Source organism: Hylobates moloch, unplaced genomic scaffold (genome assembly GCF_009828535.3).
Source record: "Hylobates moloch isolate HMO894 unplaced genomic scaffold, HMol_V3 SCAFFOLD_12, whole genome shotgun sequence".
Taxonomy (NCBI): domain Eukaryota; kingdom Metazoa; phylum Chordata; class Mammalia; order Primates; family Hylobatidae; genus Hylobates; species Hylobates moloch.
Window position 1 is genome coordinate 22,495,699 of NW_026652287.1, and position 18,170 is coordinate 22,513,868.

Sequence of the window (18,170 nt, forward strand, 5' to 3'; positions counted from 1 at the left end):
GAGCTCTTCTGTTATATTGTGTCATAATGTTGGACTCAGATTTTATTTGCTAAATAATATACCATACCGACATTAACAGTGATTCTTCAAACTGTTGCTATTTCCATTTTTCAAGGTTTAATAAAAGTTTTAAAAATACAAGTTTAGGGGCCGGGCACAGTGGCTCACACCCTAATCCCAACACTTTGGGAGGCCGAGGCAGGTGGATCACCTGAGGTCAGGAGTTCAAGACCAGCCTGGCCAACATGGTGAAACCCTGTCTGTACTAAAAATGCAAAATTAGCCGGCATGGTGGTACATGCCTGTATTCCCAGCTACTCGGGAGGCTGAGACAGTAGAATCACTTGAATCCTGGAGTTGGAGGTTGCAGTGAGCCGAGATCACACCATTGCACTCCAGCCTGGTCAACAAGAGCATAACTCCATCTCAAAAAAGAAATACAAATTTAGCAAGGAAGCATACTAGAGTAATATATAATGTAAAGAATCCTCTTGTTAGTGTAACTACTCCCAACCTAATCTAGTCCGAGAGTCCAAGTTATTTATGTGGCAATTTCATAAGATAGGGAAAATGTGTATTTACATTTTAAAGTTGTATTCAAATAGCAAATATTTATTGAGCACCTACTTTGCAAGTCAGAGCATTATCTCTGTCAAATGCTATTCTGTATCTGGATATTCCCAAGCTTTCCTTAGCCCAGTCAAAAAAATACTTGTAGGATATTCTTTTTTTTTTTTTTTTGAGATGGAGTCTCGCTCTGTTGCCAGGCTGGAATGCAGTGGTGTGATCTCGGTTCACTGCAACCTCCGCCTCCCAGGTTCAAGCAATTCTAATTCTCCTGCCTCAATCTCTCAAGTAGCTGGGACTATAGGCACACGCCAACATGCCCAGCTAATTGTTGTATTTTCAGTAGAGACGGGGTTTCACCATGTTGGTCAGGCTGGTCTCGTACTCCTGACCTCATGATCCACCCGCCTCGGCCTCCCAAAGTGCTGGGATTACAGGCATGAGCCACTGCACCTGGCCCTGGTAGGATATTCTAATATTGCTGTTTTAGGACTTACTATGAACACAGAAAGAAGAAATACGACGCATTTGTCAGATTTAAAGAAAAGTAATTCAATACTGAATGCAAGAAAAGTTTTAATTGTATCTAGCTAGATGTACATGTTACATGTAAATTTTCTTACATAACTATCATTGGTACATGGAACTACATCAGACCAATTACATTGTTTTAAGTTTCTGAACAAACCAAAATTACTTAATGATTTAATAAATAACAATACCATCCTAAACATACAGGACACAACTCACAACCCCTTACCCTCACCTTTGGCATGAATTCAATACATGAGACAAGACTGTCAAGTTAACATCAGATGTTCTCCCTGTTCTTCAATTGACATTGATTGCATAAACTTATTTAGTAAATCTTCTTCCTTTTTTTCTTCACTCATGTATGATTCCGAATCATCTGAAGAAACTGAAGGAAAAATAAGAATTTACAACTGTCTGTTTTGGAAATAAAGCTCTAAGTACAACTTTCAAAATGACCTGGCTTATTAATAAGCCTGTAGTAAAGACAAATTGCCTGCAATTTTCAAGGCTCTTAGCCACCTCACCCTTCCCCCAAGTTTCTTACTCTTTAAGATATACAATACTGTATTCTAGCCAAGTTACTGTACAGCAAATTCTCTTGTTACTAAGTCCTATTTTACTATTGATTTTCAAAATGTTTTGGTTGGGGGAAATTAAAGTGGTCAGTTACATCTTCAGAATCTCTGCATTTTCCTTTAGTTCCTTCTCATCTCTTCTATTGGGGACCACAGGGACTTTCCCCCTACAGTTTCCGCTAACTGTACCTTTTGGAACCTGACTTACCCCTTCTCTCCTGCCCTTTCCCTCATTTCTTGGATAGGAATGGTACGATATTTACAGCAGAGCTGGCTAACACTGTCATACAGTGATGGGATATCAATTCAGAAGGCCTAACTTGCCTACTTCTGTTTTTTGTTTTTTTGGTTTTTTTTTTTTTGGAGACTAGAGTGCAGTGGCGCGATCTCGGCTCACTGTAAGCTCCGCCTCCCGGGTTCACGCCATTCTTCTGCCTCACCCTCCCGAGTAGCTGGGATTACAGGCATGTGCCACCACGCCCAGCTAATTTTGTATTTTTAGTAGAGACGGGGTTTCTCCATGTTGGTCAGGCTGGTCTCGAACTCCTGACCTGCGGTGATCTGCCAGCCTTGGCCTCCCAAAGTGCTGAGATTACAGGCATGAGCCACTGCGCCTGGCCAACTTCCCTACTTCTTACCCACCTCCCTACTTCACTATGCTGATAAGTAGAAAACTACTTAACATGATTTAACATTATCAGTTCTGAGGAATACTTCTGATCATTCGGTCTGTCTTCCCTTTTTCATTTTGCAGTATTTTGTTCTTGTGGTAGAAAGGATCCTTTATGCTGATCCTTCCAAAGTCTGGATTTGTCTAAGTTGCAGCTGTAAAATTTTGATAATATCACCTGCTTGGCTTGCCTCCACTGTTTTGTTGAATATCAAACAAAATGGTACACAGAAGTCCCTCCTTATCTACCGTTTTGCTTTCCAAGGTACAGTATAAGATATTTTGAGAGAGACCATATTCACATAACTTTTATTACATTATATTGTTATAAAATTGTTCTATTATTTATTGTTAATCTCTTTATGTGACTAATTTATAAATTAAAACTTTATCATAGATATGTATTTTTTAGGAAATAACAAAGTATATATAGGGTTCAGTAGTATCCAAGATTTCAGCCATCCACTGGGGATCTTGGAACATATTCCCCATGGATAAGAAGGGCCTACTATAAGAGATACAGCACTTTGTAAACTAATAGATGCTATACAAAATATGTTCATCCAAAAATAGCACTAACTCATAAAAGAAGTGCTATTGCTTAAGAAAGTCATGTTTGTGGTTCTGGGTTCTGATGAATTCATGCTCTACTGTCTTTGACCTTGATATTGTAAGTATCTTTAGCATTAGAAATACCTTGAATCGGCCGGGCACAGTGGCTCACGCCTGTAATCCCAGCACTTTGGGAGGCCGAGGCGGGTGGATCACAAGGTCAGGAGATTGAGACCTTCCTGGCTAACACAGTGAAACCCCGTCTCTAGTAAAAATACAAAAATTAGCTGGGTGTGGTGGTGGGTGCCTGTAGTCCCAGCTACTCGGGAGGCTGAGGCAGGAGAATGGTGTGAACCCGGGAGGCGGAGCTTGCAGTGAGCCGAGATTGGGCCACTGCACTCCAGCCTGGGCGACAGAGCAAGACTCCGTCTCAAAAAAAAAAAAAAAAAATACCTTGAATCTTACTCCTTTGAGCAGTATGTTCTTTTTTTCTTTTTTTTTCTGAGATGGAGTCTCGCCCTGTCACCCAGGCTGGAGTACAGTGATGCAATCTCGGCTCCCTCCAACCTCCGCCTCCCGGGTTCAATCGATTCTCCTGCCTCAGTCTCCCAAGTAGCTGGGATTACAGGCGCCTGCCATCACGCCCAGCTAAATTTTGTATTTTTAGTAGAGATGGGAGTTTCGCCATGTTGGCCAGGTGGGTCTCGAACTCTTGACCTCAGGTGATCTGCCTGCCTCGGCCTCCCAAAGTGCTGGGATTACAGGCATGAGCCGTGACGCCTGGCCCAGTATGTTCTTTTAATTACAAGCATAAACTATATTTTATGTTTGGTTTTTTATTTGTGACAATAAAAGCAAATCATATTCTAAATTTGTTAATATCTTCATAATAGAAATGAAATTGTATTTGGTATAGTATTTTTAAGCATAAGATCTTAAAAAATGCATATTGTTAAATTTCCACATTTACCTGTTTGCATGAACAGTTTCCTTGGTCTTCTAAAAATCTTCAGTGACTTACATCTTGTTTTAGATGCATATCCAGTTTTTATCCTGTAAGAAAGGGAAGTATCTTAGTTGGAGCCAGCAAAGTGAACAGCTGCCTAGGGCATGTGGAAGACCACACAAATTCGTTTTATTAGCCGCCAACATCACCAAAAAGACCCTTTCAGCACCCAAATTCTCCTGTAATTTCTTAACCCTAACATGTAAAGCTGCAACAGTGCAATTTCAATACTCATGCTTCTTAATCTTTTTCCTCTCCCTGTTATATAGTATTCCCCTGTGCATAACCAACCATATTCTTCTCCTTTTGAAAGTATTTGCATTATTTTGAGGTTGAGTGGGAATCACATTGAAAAGGGCAGTCATCCATAACTCTATCTGATAAAGAAATTTTTATAATTCCACAAAATATATTCTAAAAGAAGTGGCATATTCTTATCAGTGCAGTAAAGAAAAAGTATGAAAATATCGGCTGGGCACGGTGGCTCATGCCTGTAATCCCAGTACTTTGGGAGGCCAAGGCTGGTGGATCATCTGAGGTCGGGGGTTCAAGACCAGCCTGACCAACATGGAGAAACCCTGTCTCTACTAAAAATACAAAATTATCCGGGCATGGTGGCGCATGCCTGTAATCTCAGCTACTCAGGAAGGCTGAGGCAGGAGAATCGCTTAAACCCGGGAAGTGGAGGTTGCGGTGAGCCAAGATCGTGCCACTGCACTTTAGCCTGGGCAACAAGAGCGAAACTCAGTCTCAAAAAAAAAAAAGTATCTCTCTCTGCTTTTTAAAAGTCCAGCCTATTCTGAATTTAGCAAAGTGAACATATTAGGGAACACAAGCATTAATATCACTTAGCTACCCTTCAAAAGAGATGGGGAAGGCTGGGCACAGTAGCTCACACCTATAATCCCAGTGCTTTGGGAGGCAGAGGTGAGAGTACCTTGGCCAACATAGTGAGATGCTTTCTCTACAAAAAAATTTTTTTAATTAGCAGGGCATGGTGGTTTGTGCCTTTAGCCCTAGCTACTTTGGAGTCTGAGGCAGGAGCATTGCTTGAGCCCAGGAGTTTGAGAATACAGTAAACTATATCACATCACTAGACTCCAGCCTGGGTGAGAGAACAAGACCCTGTCTAAGAAAAAAAAAAATTAAACTGAGATGCATTTCCCCCCTTTTACACTAAGAAACAGACCCTTCTTTGATTCTCACTGGCCGCCAAAGGGAGTGCTGTATGAGCATTTCAGGTGCAGATGCAGCTGCGATATCAGAAGGCCCCGAGTCCTCTCTCTCCAGTTGGTGTCGCCATGTAGTGCAAGGGTAATGCTGTTTCTGTGAGTAATGAGAGCTAAGGCGGCTTCTGTGATGAGTGAGGACACCTGTGATACAAATCACCTCTGTTAAAAGACCCTCTCACTAATTGTAAAAACTAGTGAAAAGCCAACTGGAGGTGCACCTGCCTGGCTTTTGTGAGCTGTGCTGAAGTACATGCATGTACTGCCTCTTCATTAACATCTTCAGATAGTTTGCATTATAGAGTTTAGCAATGCTGCACAGGTAACGCTTCTGGCCTGTGGTGAGGTCTGGATGCTAAAAGACAGAATAAGAGGATTTATAGTCTGCATTGTAGAAGAGAAGTTGGCAATATTCCTTATCTGAAGAGATGAATGTTCAAGAGAGTTGTGCCAACTGTATTTTACTTAAGCAAATTCCACTATGTTAACTTGACAAAAGAGAAAGAAATGGCCATTTAAACAGTGCAAGTGGCTCTGCTTGCCATTCCACTCAGGTGATTCAGATGTCCTTTGAAGTCTGAGAACTCATTGCTCTAGATGAACAAGGAAGGAGTGAATCTGCTGTTCTGTCAAGTGTTACTTGCTGTGCGCCTCTCAGTGTGGGCATCTTGCCTTCTCAAAATGATTTTTGAGGTATAACATGGTACCTAAAATCAACCCAATTGCTCTACTTAGTCTCAACTGAAGAAACGTTCTTTTCCAGCACCAGAAGAATAACTGACTGTGATGGACATTCTGAGGGATAGTATGTTGGTCTCTAAGTAATTTTGACTTGAGATTTTCATTGTACTTGCTGATTTTAGAAGTTAATATTCACTTAAGATGTAAGATTCCACTATATATACAAGATTTACTTTACTGAATACGTGGTAAGTTCAAAGAAAATTCAAAATGTTAGAAAAATTTACCCTAATTCACATTGCTCTAGAGATACTTTTAGCAGTTACGATCATTAATGGGATACAGGTAACCATTGTAAAATCCTTATTGCCATTTTATTTACTTATTTTTCTTTTTTTTAAACCCTACTTGCAAGCTAATTACTGCCATTTTCTTTACCTGCTTTCTTCTTAATTTTGTAGTCCTTGAGTAAAATCTGTGTGAAGCTGAGTTTCTATTTCTAGGATGGAACTTTTCTTGAGCATCTCTGTGGTTGGGGCATTAAGCTTCCCCTCAGTAAAGATACATTAGATATGAAGTATCATAAAACCCTGAAAGAACTCTTATGATAAAGAATGTATAATCTTTACATTCATTCATGAGTTTACCCAAAGATATTTATTGACTCCTAGACAATTATACTGCATATGCCTTGTCATCTGCAGTACCTCACCCTGTAAGCAGCTGATCTTCAGTAAAAAGTTCAGCTCTGAATACAAAAAGTATTGGTATTTAAATATGTCCCTGTTAGCATACCTTGAAAAAGGACGCATCCATCATTGATTTAGGGAGGTGGATTGTTTGATTTTGGGGAGTTTTCCATAACTCTTGCAGCTTAGCTGTGTGTGAGTTCACTTTGTATCCATCTTTGATTCTATCTGTAGGCAAAGACATCATGTGAATTTCAGAGGCAAAGATCAGTTCAACAAATTGAATTATTAAGATCTAGATACTTACATGTGTCAGTGATTATCCTGGAGTAGTACAGAATCTTTTTAACTCAGACTTAAATTTGAAGAGACTGTATGATATGCCATTTGGTTTTAGAGCACACAAACAACATCAAAGATACTTGTAAATAAATATTTTATGTATATATAATACATTATTTTGAACTCAGCTGAGATGCAAAGTGTTGACAGTAACTTTATCATGTCAGAAACATACTAAAGAGAAAATATACATGCAGGATTTGTGCTTTAATGATTTACAGTAATATTTTATTATCATTTAACTTTACTATATAGTTTTGTGTTTTGTTTTTTTTTTGAGACGAAGTCTTGCTCTGTCCCCCAGGCTGGAGTGCAGTAGCGCGATCTCGGCTCACTGCAAGCTCCACCTCCCTGGTTCATGCCATTCTTCTGTCTCTGCCTCCCGAGTAGCTGGGACTACAGGCACCTGCCACCATGCCCGGCTTATTTTTTGTATTTTTAGTAGAGATGGGGTTTCACCATATTAGCCAGGATGGTCTCGATCTCCTGACCTCATGATCCTCCGCCTCAGCCTCCCAAAGTGCTGGGATTACAGGCGTGAGCCACGGCGCCTGGCCTAACTTTAGTATATAGTTTTTTAAATCTTTTTTTAAGAGATGGGATCTCACTCTGATGCCCAGGCTGGAGTGCAGTGGCATAATCATAGCTCACTGCAGCCTCAAACTCCTGGGCTCAAGTGATTCTCCCGCCTCTGCCTCTCAAGTAGCTGGGATTATAGGTGTGAGCCACTGCACCCAGCCTTAAAATTCTATTCTGTATTAGACTAGAGTAACACAAATTTTATCCCTTTGGAGATGTAGTATTAACATGAAAGACTGCAGACATTTATCAAAATTTATTTTTACATAGTTTCAGTTATTTCATTTTTTGTTGTTGATTTTTGTTTGTTTTTGAGATGGGGTCTCAGTCTATTGCCCAGGCTAGAGTGCTCGCACAATCTCAGCTCACTGCAACCTCCACCTCCCAGGTTCAAGCGATTCTCCTGCCTCAGCCCCCCAGGTAGCTGGGATTGCAAGCATGCACTACCAGCTAATTTTCGTATTTTTAGTAGAGATGGGGTTTTACCATGATGGCTAGGCTGGTCCCAAACTCCTGGCCTCAGGTGATCCACCTGCCTTGGCCTCCCAAAGTGCTGGAATTACAGGCATGAGCCACCACGCCCAGCGTATTTCACTGTTTTAAAAACAGTTGTGGACAGCATAAAAGAATTACCTTTTAGTGAAAAATAAAAGTTGAAACATATTCCCAGAAGAATGGGAACTGATTTTCAGTTTCAGACATACTGAGACTAGTAATTTAGGGTATAAGCTTCACTAGCAGTTTGGGGAAAAACAGTCTCTGACAATTAAATCATGAAATGCCTAGTTGTTTTTTTGTTTGTTTGTTTGTTTTGAGAAGGAGTCTCGCTCTGTCACCCAGGCTGGAGTGCAGTGGCACCATCTTGGCTCATTGCAAGCTGCAAGCTCCACCTTCCAGGTTCATGCTATTCTCCCGCCTCAGCCTCCCGAGTAGCTGAGACTACAGCCGCCTGCCATCACGCCCAGCTAGTTTTGGTATTTTTAGTAGAGATGGCATTTCACTGTAGCCAGGATGGTCTCGATCTCCTGACCTCGTGATCTGCCCGCCTCAGCCTCCCAAAGTGCTGAGATTACAGGTGTGAGCCACCACGCCTGGCCCCGAAATGCCTCTTTTTATAATAATACATCCCTCTTCCCTGCACACTCCCTTCTCCAGGCAACCACTGATGTGCTATTACCACAGATTCATTTGCATTTTCTTGAGTTTGATATAAATGGGAATACACAGTATTCATTTTTTGTCTGGTTTCTTTCACTCAACCTAATGATTTTGAGATCCACTCATGTCACATGTAACAAATAGTTCATTTATTTTTATCGTTGGGTTATCTTTTTTATTTTTTTATTTTCTTGAGACAGAGTCTCGCTCTGTTGCCCAGACTGGAGTGCAGTGGCACCATCTCGGCTCTCTGCAAGCTCCGTCTCCCAGGTTCATGCCAGTCTTCTGCCTCAGCCTCCCGAGTAGCTGGGACTACAGGCGCCCGCCACCGCGCCCGGCTAATTTTTTGTATTTTTAGTAGAGACGGGGTTTCACCGTGTTAGCCAGGATGGTCTAGATCTCCCGAGCTTGTGATCCGACCGCTTCGGCCTCCCAAAGTGCCGGGATTACAGGCGTGAGCCACTGCGCCCGGCCTGTTGTGTTATCTTCTATTGTATATATGTTTACACTGTTATTTGATTACGTACCTGTTGATAGACATTTGGGTAGTTTCCACTTTTTGACTATTACAAATAAAGCTGGAAAGACACATTTTAAGTTAAAAGTTTGTGGCCAGGTGTGGTGGCCCATGCCTGTAATCCCAGCACTTTGGGAGGCTGAGGTGGGCAGATCACCTGAGGTCAGGAGTTTGAGACCAGCCTGGCCAACATGGCGAAACCCTGTCTCTACTAAAAAATATATAAAAATTAGCCAGGTGTGGTGGTGTACACCTGTAGTCCCAGCTACTCAGGAGGGTGAGGCAGGAGAATCGCTTAAACCCAGGAGGTGGAGGTTGCAGTGAGCTGAGATCCCAACACTGCACTCCAGCCTGGGTGAGAGAGTGAGACTCTGTCTCAAAAAAAGAAAAAAGTGTGTAGTTAGTTGAATTCAATAAGCACATTTTTGTTTCAATGTTATTAATAACAGCCTATTTCAGTTTTGTATTAAACTTTAAATTTAGTTATTTCTTCAAGATTTTGGCAAGTTGGATACTGCAGGTAAGGACTAACTAGTTGACCAAGAAATGGAAAATCATTTGGAAATTGTATTACGACCCTTGAAACATAACTTATAATCTGTAATAATATGAATGCCAATTTAAGATTTTTTAAAGTTTTTTATTTTGGAAATCCTTTTTCAAGTTGTAAATGGAGGCTATTTATATAAGAATATGTCTTGTGTCCTCAATAAATAATATTTGTGAGATGCATATTATATTTTGGACCAACACTTAATTTCTCAATAGCTTGATAACATTTCTTTGCAGAAAACGAAGCACTTAAAAATAAATAGGCTGCGGGCGGACGTGGTGGCTCACATCTGTAATCCCAGCACTTTGGGAGGCCGAGGCGGGTGGATCATGAGGTCAGGAGTTCAAGACCAGCCTGGCCAAGATGGTGAAACCCCGTCTCTACTAAAAATACAAAAATTACAGCGTGCCTGTAATCCCAGCTACTCGGGAGGCTGAGGTGGGAGAATCGCTTGAACCCGGGGGGCGGAGGTTGCAGTGAGCTGAGATCGTGCCACTGCACTCCAGCCTGGGTGACAAAGCAACACTCTTCTTAAAATAAATAAATAAATAAATAAATAAATAAATAAATAGGCTGGGCATGGTGGCTCACGCCTGTAACCCCAGTACCTTGGGAGGCTGAGGCAGGCAGATCACCTGAGGTTGGGAGTCGAGACCAAGCCTGGGCAACATGGAGAAACTCGTCTCTACTAAAAAAAAAAAAAAACCACATACACAAAATACTTAGCCAGGCATGGTGTCACACCCCTGTAATCCCAGCTACTTGGGAGCCTGAGGCAGAAGAATCACTTGAACCCGGGAGGCGGAGGTTGCAATGAGCTGAGTCACTGCAACTGCACTCCAGCCTGGGTGACACAGTGAGACTAACTCAAAAGAAAAAAATAGTATGGCAGTGCCTCGAACATTTAAACATAGAATTGCCATATAATCTAACAATTCCACTTCTGATTCAGCAATTCCAAAAGAACTGAAAGCAGGGACTCAAACAGATTATCAATGCTCATAGCAGCATTACTTCATAATAGCCAAAAAGTAGAAGAAACCCAAGTATCCATCAACAGATGAATATATAAACAAAATGTGGTATATACAAACAATGGAATATTATTTAGCCTTTAAAAAACGAGAATTCTGACACATGGTACAATGTGGATGAACCCTGAAGACATGCTAAGTGAAATAAGCCTGTCACAAAGGACAAATATTGTATGATTTAACTTTTATGAAATACCTAGGAAAATCAAATATATACGAAGTGAAAGAATGGAGGTTGCAAGAGGCCAGGGGAAAGGAAGTATATAGGGAATTAGTGGTTTTTTATTTTGTTTTTAAATTTTCTTTTAGAGACAAAAGTTAATTTTATGTTGCCCAGGCTGGTCTCAAACTCCTGGGCTCCAGCGATCCTCCAGCCTTAGCCTCCCAAAGTGCTGGGATTACACACATGAACCACTGCGCCCACCTGAGAGTTAGTGTTTTATAGGTATGGAGTTTTAGTTTGGGAAGATGAAAACTTTCTGGAAATGGATGGTGGTAGTGGTTGCACAACAGTGTGAATATACTTAATGCCACTGAAATGTACACTTCAAAATGATTAAAATGGGCCAGGTGCAGTGGCTCATGCCTATAATCCCAGCACTTTGGGAGGCTGAGGTGGGCGGATCACTTGAGTCTAGGAGTTTGAGACCAGCCTGGCCTACATGGTGAAACCCTTAGGCTGGGCGCGGTGGCTCACGCCTTTAATCCCAGCACTTTGGGAGGCCAAGGTGGGCGGATCACAAGGTCAGGAGATCGAGACCATCCTGGCTAACATGGTGAAACCCCGTCTCTACAAAAATATAAAAAAATTAGCCAGGCATGGTGGCGGGCGCCTGTAGTCCCAGCTACTCAGGAGGCTGAGGCAGGAGAATGGCGTGAACCCAGGAGGTGGAGCTTGCAGTGAGCCGAGATCGTGCCACTGCACTCCGGACTGGGCAACAGAGTGAGACTCTGTCTCAAAAAAAAAAAAAAAAAAAAATTAGCCGGGCGTGGTGGGGGGGCACCTGTAATCTCAGCTACTCAGGAGGCTGAGGCAGGAGAATCGCTTGAACTCAGGAGGCAGCGGTTGCAGTGAGACGAGATGGCGCCATTGCACTCCAGCCTGGGCAACAAGAGTGAAACTCCATCTCAAAAAAAAACCCAAAAGATTAAAATGGTAAATTTTATATTATGTATATTTTACCACAAATAAATAGTTAACCAACTCAAGAACTTTTGAACATACTGCTTGGACTATATGCCCTCAAACAAAAACAACTCTAAGCAAATACTGATTTCTAATTAATTACTAGGCTTTTTTTGTTGTTTTGTTTTTTGTTTTTTGGTTTTTTTTTTTTTTAGATGGAGTCTCGCTCTGTCGCCAGGCTGGAGTGCAGTGGCGCGATCTCTGCTCACTGCAACCTCCAACTCCCTGGTTCAAGTGATTCTCCTGCCTCAGTCTCCCAAGTAGCTGGGATTACAGACACGCGCCACCACGCCCAGCTAATTTTTTGTATTTTTAGTAGAGACGGGGTTTCATCATGTTGGCCAGAATGGTCTCAATCTCCTGACCTCGTCATCTACCCACCTCAGGCTTCCAAAGTGCTGGAATTACAGGTGTGAGCCACCGCGCCCAGCCTACTAGGCTTTTTTTTTTTTTTTTTCAGAAGCATGTGTTAGCACTTTAGAAACTACTTTTTTATACATCTTAGGACGAAGCAAATAATATATTGTAGTTAATGAGAGGCAGGTCTCACACTTTTGGAGACAGGAGTTACCTATTAATATGGAAAGAGTAAAGCACAGAATAAACCCTGTTTGTTTGGATTGCAATTTGGAGTTAGTAGAAATATTGAAATAGATATGTATGTGTATGTATGTGCTCACAGGTAAATGCACACACATTTCTTTCCCAGCACTGTCCTCGGAGACAAGTCTAGAAGCAATGATAATATAAATAAGCACACCAGGCACCCAGATCTTGGTTTCTACGTACTCTTCTCTACTTTAAATATATAATTTTTTTTTTTTTTTTTGAGACAGAGTCTCACTCTGTTGCCCAGGCTGGAGTTCAGTGGCGCAATCTCGGCTCACTGCAAGCTCCGCCTCCCGGGTTCACGCCATTCTCCTGCCTTAGCCTCCCGATTAGCTGGGACTACATGCGCCCGCCACGACGCCCAGCTAATTTTTTGTATTTTTAGTAGAGACGGGGTTTCACTGTGTTAGCCAGGATGGTCTTGATCTCCTAACCTCCTGATCCGCCCGCCTCGGCCTCCCAAAGTGCTGGGATTACAGGTGTGAGCCACCGCTCCCAGCCTTAAATATATAAAATTTAAAAAAAAAAGGGCTCTATGTTAGTTTTATTTTGCTGCCATAACAACACAACTTTAGTGGCTTAAAACAACACTCATGTATTGTCTCATAATTCTATAGCTCAAAAGACTGAGTATAACATGAATTCACTGGGTTCTCTGCTTAGAATCTCACAAGGCCAAAATCAAGGCATTGGGGTGCCTGGGCTGGATTGGGGTGCCTGGAGTCTGTAGTGGTTCATTCAGGTTGTTGGCAGAATTCAGTTCCTTACAAAACCAAAGTCCCTATTTCCTTGACATGTGGCTCTCTTCATCTTCAAGCCAACAATGGAGTGTTAAGATCTCTCCTTTCACATCTAACTGCTCCTCTTCCCCACATCTGTCTGACTTCAGCCAGAGAAACTCCTCTGCTTTTAAGGGCTCATAGGGCTAGGCTGGGCCCACCCAGAAAATTGAAGATAACATCTCTTTTGAGGGTTATAACTTAATTTTACCTGCAAAATTGCTCCTGCCATGTAACATAACATATTTACAGGTTAGAGAGATTAGAGTGTGATCATCTTTGGGGACCATGCTGCCTACCACAGGCTCTTTGGAGAAATGGCTGACGTCAAGGGTAGAACAGGGACAGTACAACGTTTTGTGCTAAAAGATAAAAGTGTTCAAAGGATAATGGAGACAGAGAACAAGAGCCATCTTTAAAGGGTTCCCACTGGCCAAATCTGGGAAAATTTGAGCATCAAAATAAATAACAGATTTAAAGTAAAGTATTTAACCTATTGAATGGTATAAGAATCCATGTGTTGACAATTATATAATAAATACATAAATTGAAAAATGGTAGAGAAAGGGAAGCTCTTCATTAGAAAGCCATCTGAAAAATGTAGAATCAATGATGGAATTAGAAAAAGCACATATGGCCGGGCGCGGGGGCTCACGCCTGTAATCCCAGCACTTTGGGAGGCCGAGGTGGGCAGATCACAAGGTCAGGAGATCGAGACCATCTTGGCTAATATGGCGAAACCCCGTCTCTACTAAAAATACAAAAAATTAGCAAGGCATGGTGGCAGGCACCTGTGGTCCCAGCTACTCGGGAGGCTGAGGCAGGAGAATGGCATGAAACCGGGAGGCGGAGCTTGCAGTGAGCCGAGATCACGCCACTGCACTCCAGCCTAGGCAACAGAGGGAGACTCCGTCTCAAAAAAAAAAAAAGAAAAAGAAAAAGCACATATTTCTAGCCATCTTAATCATAATGGATTTAGTCAAGAATGGATGACAAGACCAGGCGTGGTGACTCACGCCTGTAATCCCAGCACTTTGGGAGGCCGAGGCGGGTGGATCACGAGGTCAGGAGATCGATACCATCCTGGCTAATTCACAGTGAGACCACGTCTCTACTAAAAAAATAGAAAAAAATTAGGCGGGCATGGTGGCGGGCGCCTGTGGTCCCAGCTACTCGGGAGGCTGAGGCAGGAGAATGGCATAAACCCAGGAGGCGGAGCTTGCAGTGAGCCGAGATTGCGCCACTGCACTCCAGCCTGGGCAACAGAGGGAGACTCCGTCTCAAAAAAAAAAAAAAAAGAAAAAGAAAATGCACATATTTCTAGCCATCTTAATCCTAATGGATTTAGTCAAGAATGGATGACAAGACTGGGCGCGGTGACTCACGCCTGTAATCTCAGCACTTTGGGAGGCCAAGGCGGGTGGATCACGAGGTCAGGAGTTAGACACCATCCTGGCTAACACAGTGAGACCCCGTCTCTACTAAAAAAAAATACAAAAAAATTAGGCAAGCGTGGTGGCAGGCGCCTGTAGTCCCAGCTACTCAGGAGGCTGAGGCAGGAGAATGGCGTGAACACGGGAGGCGGAGCTTGCAGTGAGCCGAGACTGTGCCACTGCACTCCAGCCTGGGCCACTGCACTCCAGCCTGGGCGACAGTGCGAGACTCCGTCTCAAAAAAATACATAAATAAATAAATAAAAGAATGGATGAGAAAACTAATGGATGAAAGTTTGAGAAGTAATAGGCTATATACAAAGTCTCAAAGTATATCCCCATATATTTTTACCTTTACAAAGGGTAAGAATCATAACTTTACAGTGGTGAAAGCTGGCAGACATCACCTGAACCAAACGATGACAACGTTGTCAGTAACGGACTAATGCACAGCAGGGGTCTCCTGATATGATGAACCAGGACAAACTCAGCACCACTTCTGTGCTATTCCTGCTAGAAGGACATAAGCTGAATCTCATTGGAGGAAACATCAAACAAACCCAAATTTAGGGAAATTCTACAAAAGAACAGGCCTGGGCCAGATGCAGTGGCTCACATCTGTAGTCCCAACTACTTGGAAGGCTTAGGTGGGAGGATCACCTGAGCCCAGGAGGTTGAGGCTGCAGTGTGCTGTAATTGTGCAACTGCACTCCAGCCTGGGCAACAGGGTGAGAACCTGTCTCAAACAAACAAAACCCCACAGGTCTGTATTCTTCAAAAATATCAACGTCGGCCGGGCGCAGTGGCTCACACCTGTAATCCCAGCACTCTGGGAGGCTGAGGTGGGCAAATCCTTTAGGTCAGGAGTTTGAGACCGGCCTGGCCAACATGGTGAAACCCTGTCTCTACTAAAAATACAAAAATTAGCCAGGCATGGTGGCATGTGCCTATAATCCCAGCTACTGGAGAGGCTGAGACACAAGAACTGCTTGAACCTGGTGGGGCAGAGGTTGCGGTGAGCCAAGATTGTGCAACAGCACTCCAGCCTGGGCGACAGAGTGAGACTTCGTCTCAAAAAAAAATAAAAAAGGCTAAGAAACATAAAAACATTAGGCCGGGCGCAGTGGCTCATGCCTGTAATCCCAGCACTTTGGGAGGCCGAGGCGGGTGGATCACAAGGTCAGGAGATCGAGACCATCTTGGCTAACATGGCGAAACCCCATGTCTACTAAAAAGAAAAAAAATTCAAAAAATTAGCCAGGCGTGGTGGCGGGCGACTGTAGTCCCAGCTACTCGGGAGGCTGAGGCAGGAGAATGGTGTGAACCTGGGAGATGGAGCTTGCAGTGAGCCGAGATCGTGCCACAGGACTCCAGCCTGGGCGACAGAGCGAGACTCCATCTCAAAAAAAAAAAAAAAAGAAACGTTGACAACTGAATGCTATTCATAAACTTGGATTTTTTTTATTTGTGGCTATAAAGATATTATTGAAACAATAAACAAAATCTCAATAAGGTCTACAGATAACAGTATTTCAAGTTCTTGATTTGGATAATTATTTTGTGAGATAAATAAATGTAGTTAAGATAGGCCAGGCGTGGTGGCTCATGCCTGTAATCCCAGCACTTTGGGAGGCCGAGGCGTTCGGATTGCTTGAGCCCAGGAGTTTGAGACCAGCCTGGGCAACTTGGCAAGACTCCTATCTCTACTAAAAATATAAAAATTAACTGGGTGTGGTGGCACACACCTGTGGTCCCAGCTACTGGAGGGTAAGGTGGGAGGATCACTTGAGCCCAGGAGGTGGAGGCTGCAGTGAGCCAGTTGTACCCCTGCACTCCTGCCTGGGGAATAGAGTAAAAAATATAGCTAAGATAAATACCCCCACTTTTTTTTTTTTTTTTTTTTTTGCCAGGGGTGAAGTCCCAGTTACTTGGGAAGCTGAGGCGAGAGGATCACTTGAGCCAGGGAGGTCAAGGCTGCAGTTAGCTGAGATTGCACCACTGCACTCCAGCCTGGGAGACAAAGTGAAACCTTGTCTTAAAATAAATAAATAAAGGAAATACATACTTGGAAGTATTTAAGAATAAATAGGGCCAGGTGCCGTGGCTCATGCCTGCCCAGCACTTTGGGAGGCCAAGGCGGGCGGATAACCTGAGGTCAGGAGTTAAAGACCAGCCTGGCCAACATGGTGAAACCCCATCTCCACTAAAAATACAAAAATTAGCCAGGCATGGTGGCGTGTGCCTGTAATCCCACCTACTTGGGAGGCTGAGGCATGAGAATCGCTTGAACCTGGGAGACCGAGGTTGCAATAAGCCGAGATTACACCACTGCACTCCAGCCTGGGCGACAGAGTGAGACTCCGTCTCAAAAATAATAATAATAATAATATCTAGAGTCACTGCCAGTAGTTGGCTATAGTGTTTATTTTAAATAATAGAATGAATCCTTAAGTTCAACTATAGAGGAAGACAATCAAGCACTTGCTGAATACTGGCCCTTTTCTCCTCCAATTATAAACAGCAATACACATTGTTCACTGCAGATTAGTGAAGTAAACTAAGTGTATAAAAAGAAAATAAAAACTTTTAATCCCACAATCTAGTAGTAATTTTTTTAATTAATTTATTTTTTTTGAGACGGAGTTTCACTCGTTGCCCAGGCTGGAGCGCAATGGTGCAATCTCGGCTCACCGCAACCTCTGCCTCCCAGGTTCAAGCAATTATCCTGCCTCAGTCTCCCGAGTAGCTGGGATTATAGGGATGCACCACCATACCCGGCTAATTTTTTTGTATTTTAGTAGAGATGGGGTTTCTCTATGTTGGTCAGGCTGATCTCAAACTTCTGACCTCAGGTGGTCCGGCCGCCTCAGCCTCCCAAAGTGCTGGGATTACAGGCGTGAGCCACGGCGCCGGCTTTTTTTTTTTTTTTGAGACAGCGTCTCGCTCTGTCGCCCAGGCTCAAGCGCAGTGGCATGATCTCAGCTCACTGCAACCTCTGCCTCCTGAGTTGAAGTGATTCTCCTGCCTCAGCCTTCTGAGTAGCTGGGACTACGGACGTGCACCACCACACCTGGCTAATTTTTTTGGATATTTAGCAAAGACGGTGTTTCACCATGTTGGTCAGGCTGGTCTCGAACTCCTGACCTCAGGTAATCCACCTACCTCAGCCTCCCAAAGTGCTGGGATTACAGGTGTGAGCCACTGTGCCCGGCCTAGTAGTAATTATTTTAAAACACTTTGGGCTGGGCGCGGTGGCTCACGCTTGTAATCCTAGCACTTTGGGAGGCCGAGGTGGGCGGATCACGAGGTCAGGAGATCGAGACCACGGTGAAACCCCGTCTCTACTAAAAATACAAAAAATTAGCCGGGCGTGGTGGCAGGCGCCTGTAGTCCCAGCTACTCGGAGAGGCTGAGGCAGGAGAATGGCGTGAACCCGGGAGGCGGAGCTTGCAGTGAGCCGAGATCGCACCACTGCAC

At 43.3% G+C, this 18,170-nt stretch overlaps 1 protein-coding gene across 1 annotated transcript in view; it reads right to left on the reverse strand.

Moving 5' to 3' along the window:
* Positions 1-1,126: 1,126 nt before the first annotated feature.
* Positions 1,127-18,170, reverse strand: part of FAM216A (family with sequence similarity 216 member A) — a 23,843-nt gene continuing 6,799 nt past the window's right edge. Inside the window, exons 4-8 of the mRNA XM_032168709.2 lie at positions 6,610-6,731; positions 5,359-5,488; positions 5,094-5,277; positions 3,869-3,951; positions 1,127-1,486 (exon numbers count right to left, since the gene is read on the reverse strand). Coding sequence (XP_032024600.2) covers positions 1,368-1,486; positions 3,869-3,951; positions 5,094-5,277; positions 5,359-5,488; positions 6,610-6,731 — 638 coding nt within the window. The 3' untranslated portion in view covers positions 1,127-1,367. The remainder of the gene's footprint in view (positions 1,487-3,868; positions 3,952-5,093; positions 5,278-5,358; positions 5,489-6,609; positions 6,732-18,170) is intronic.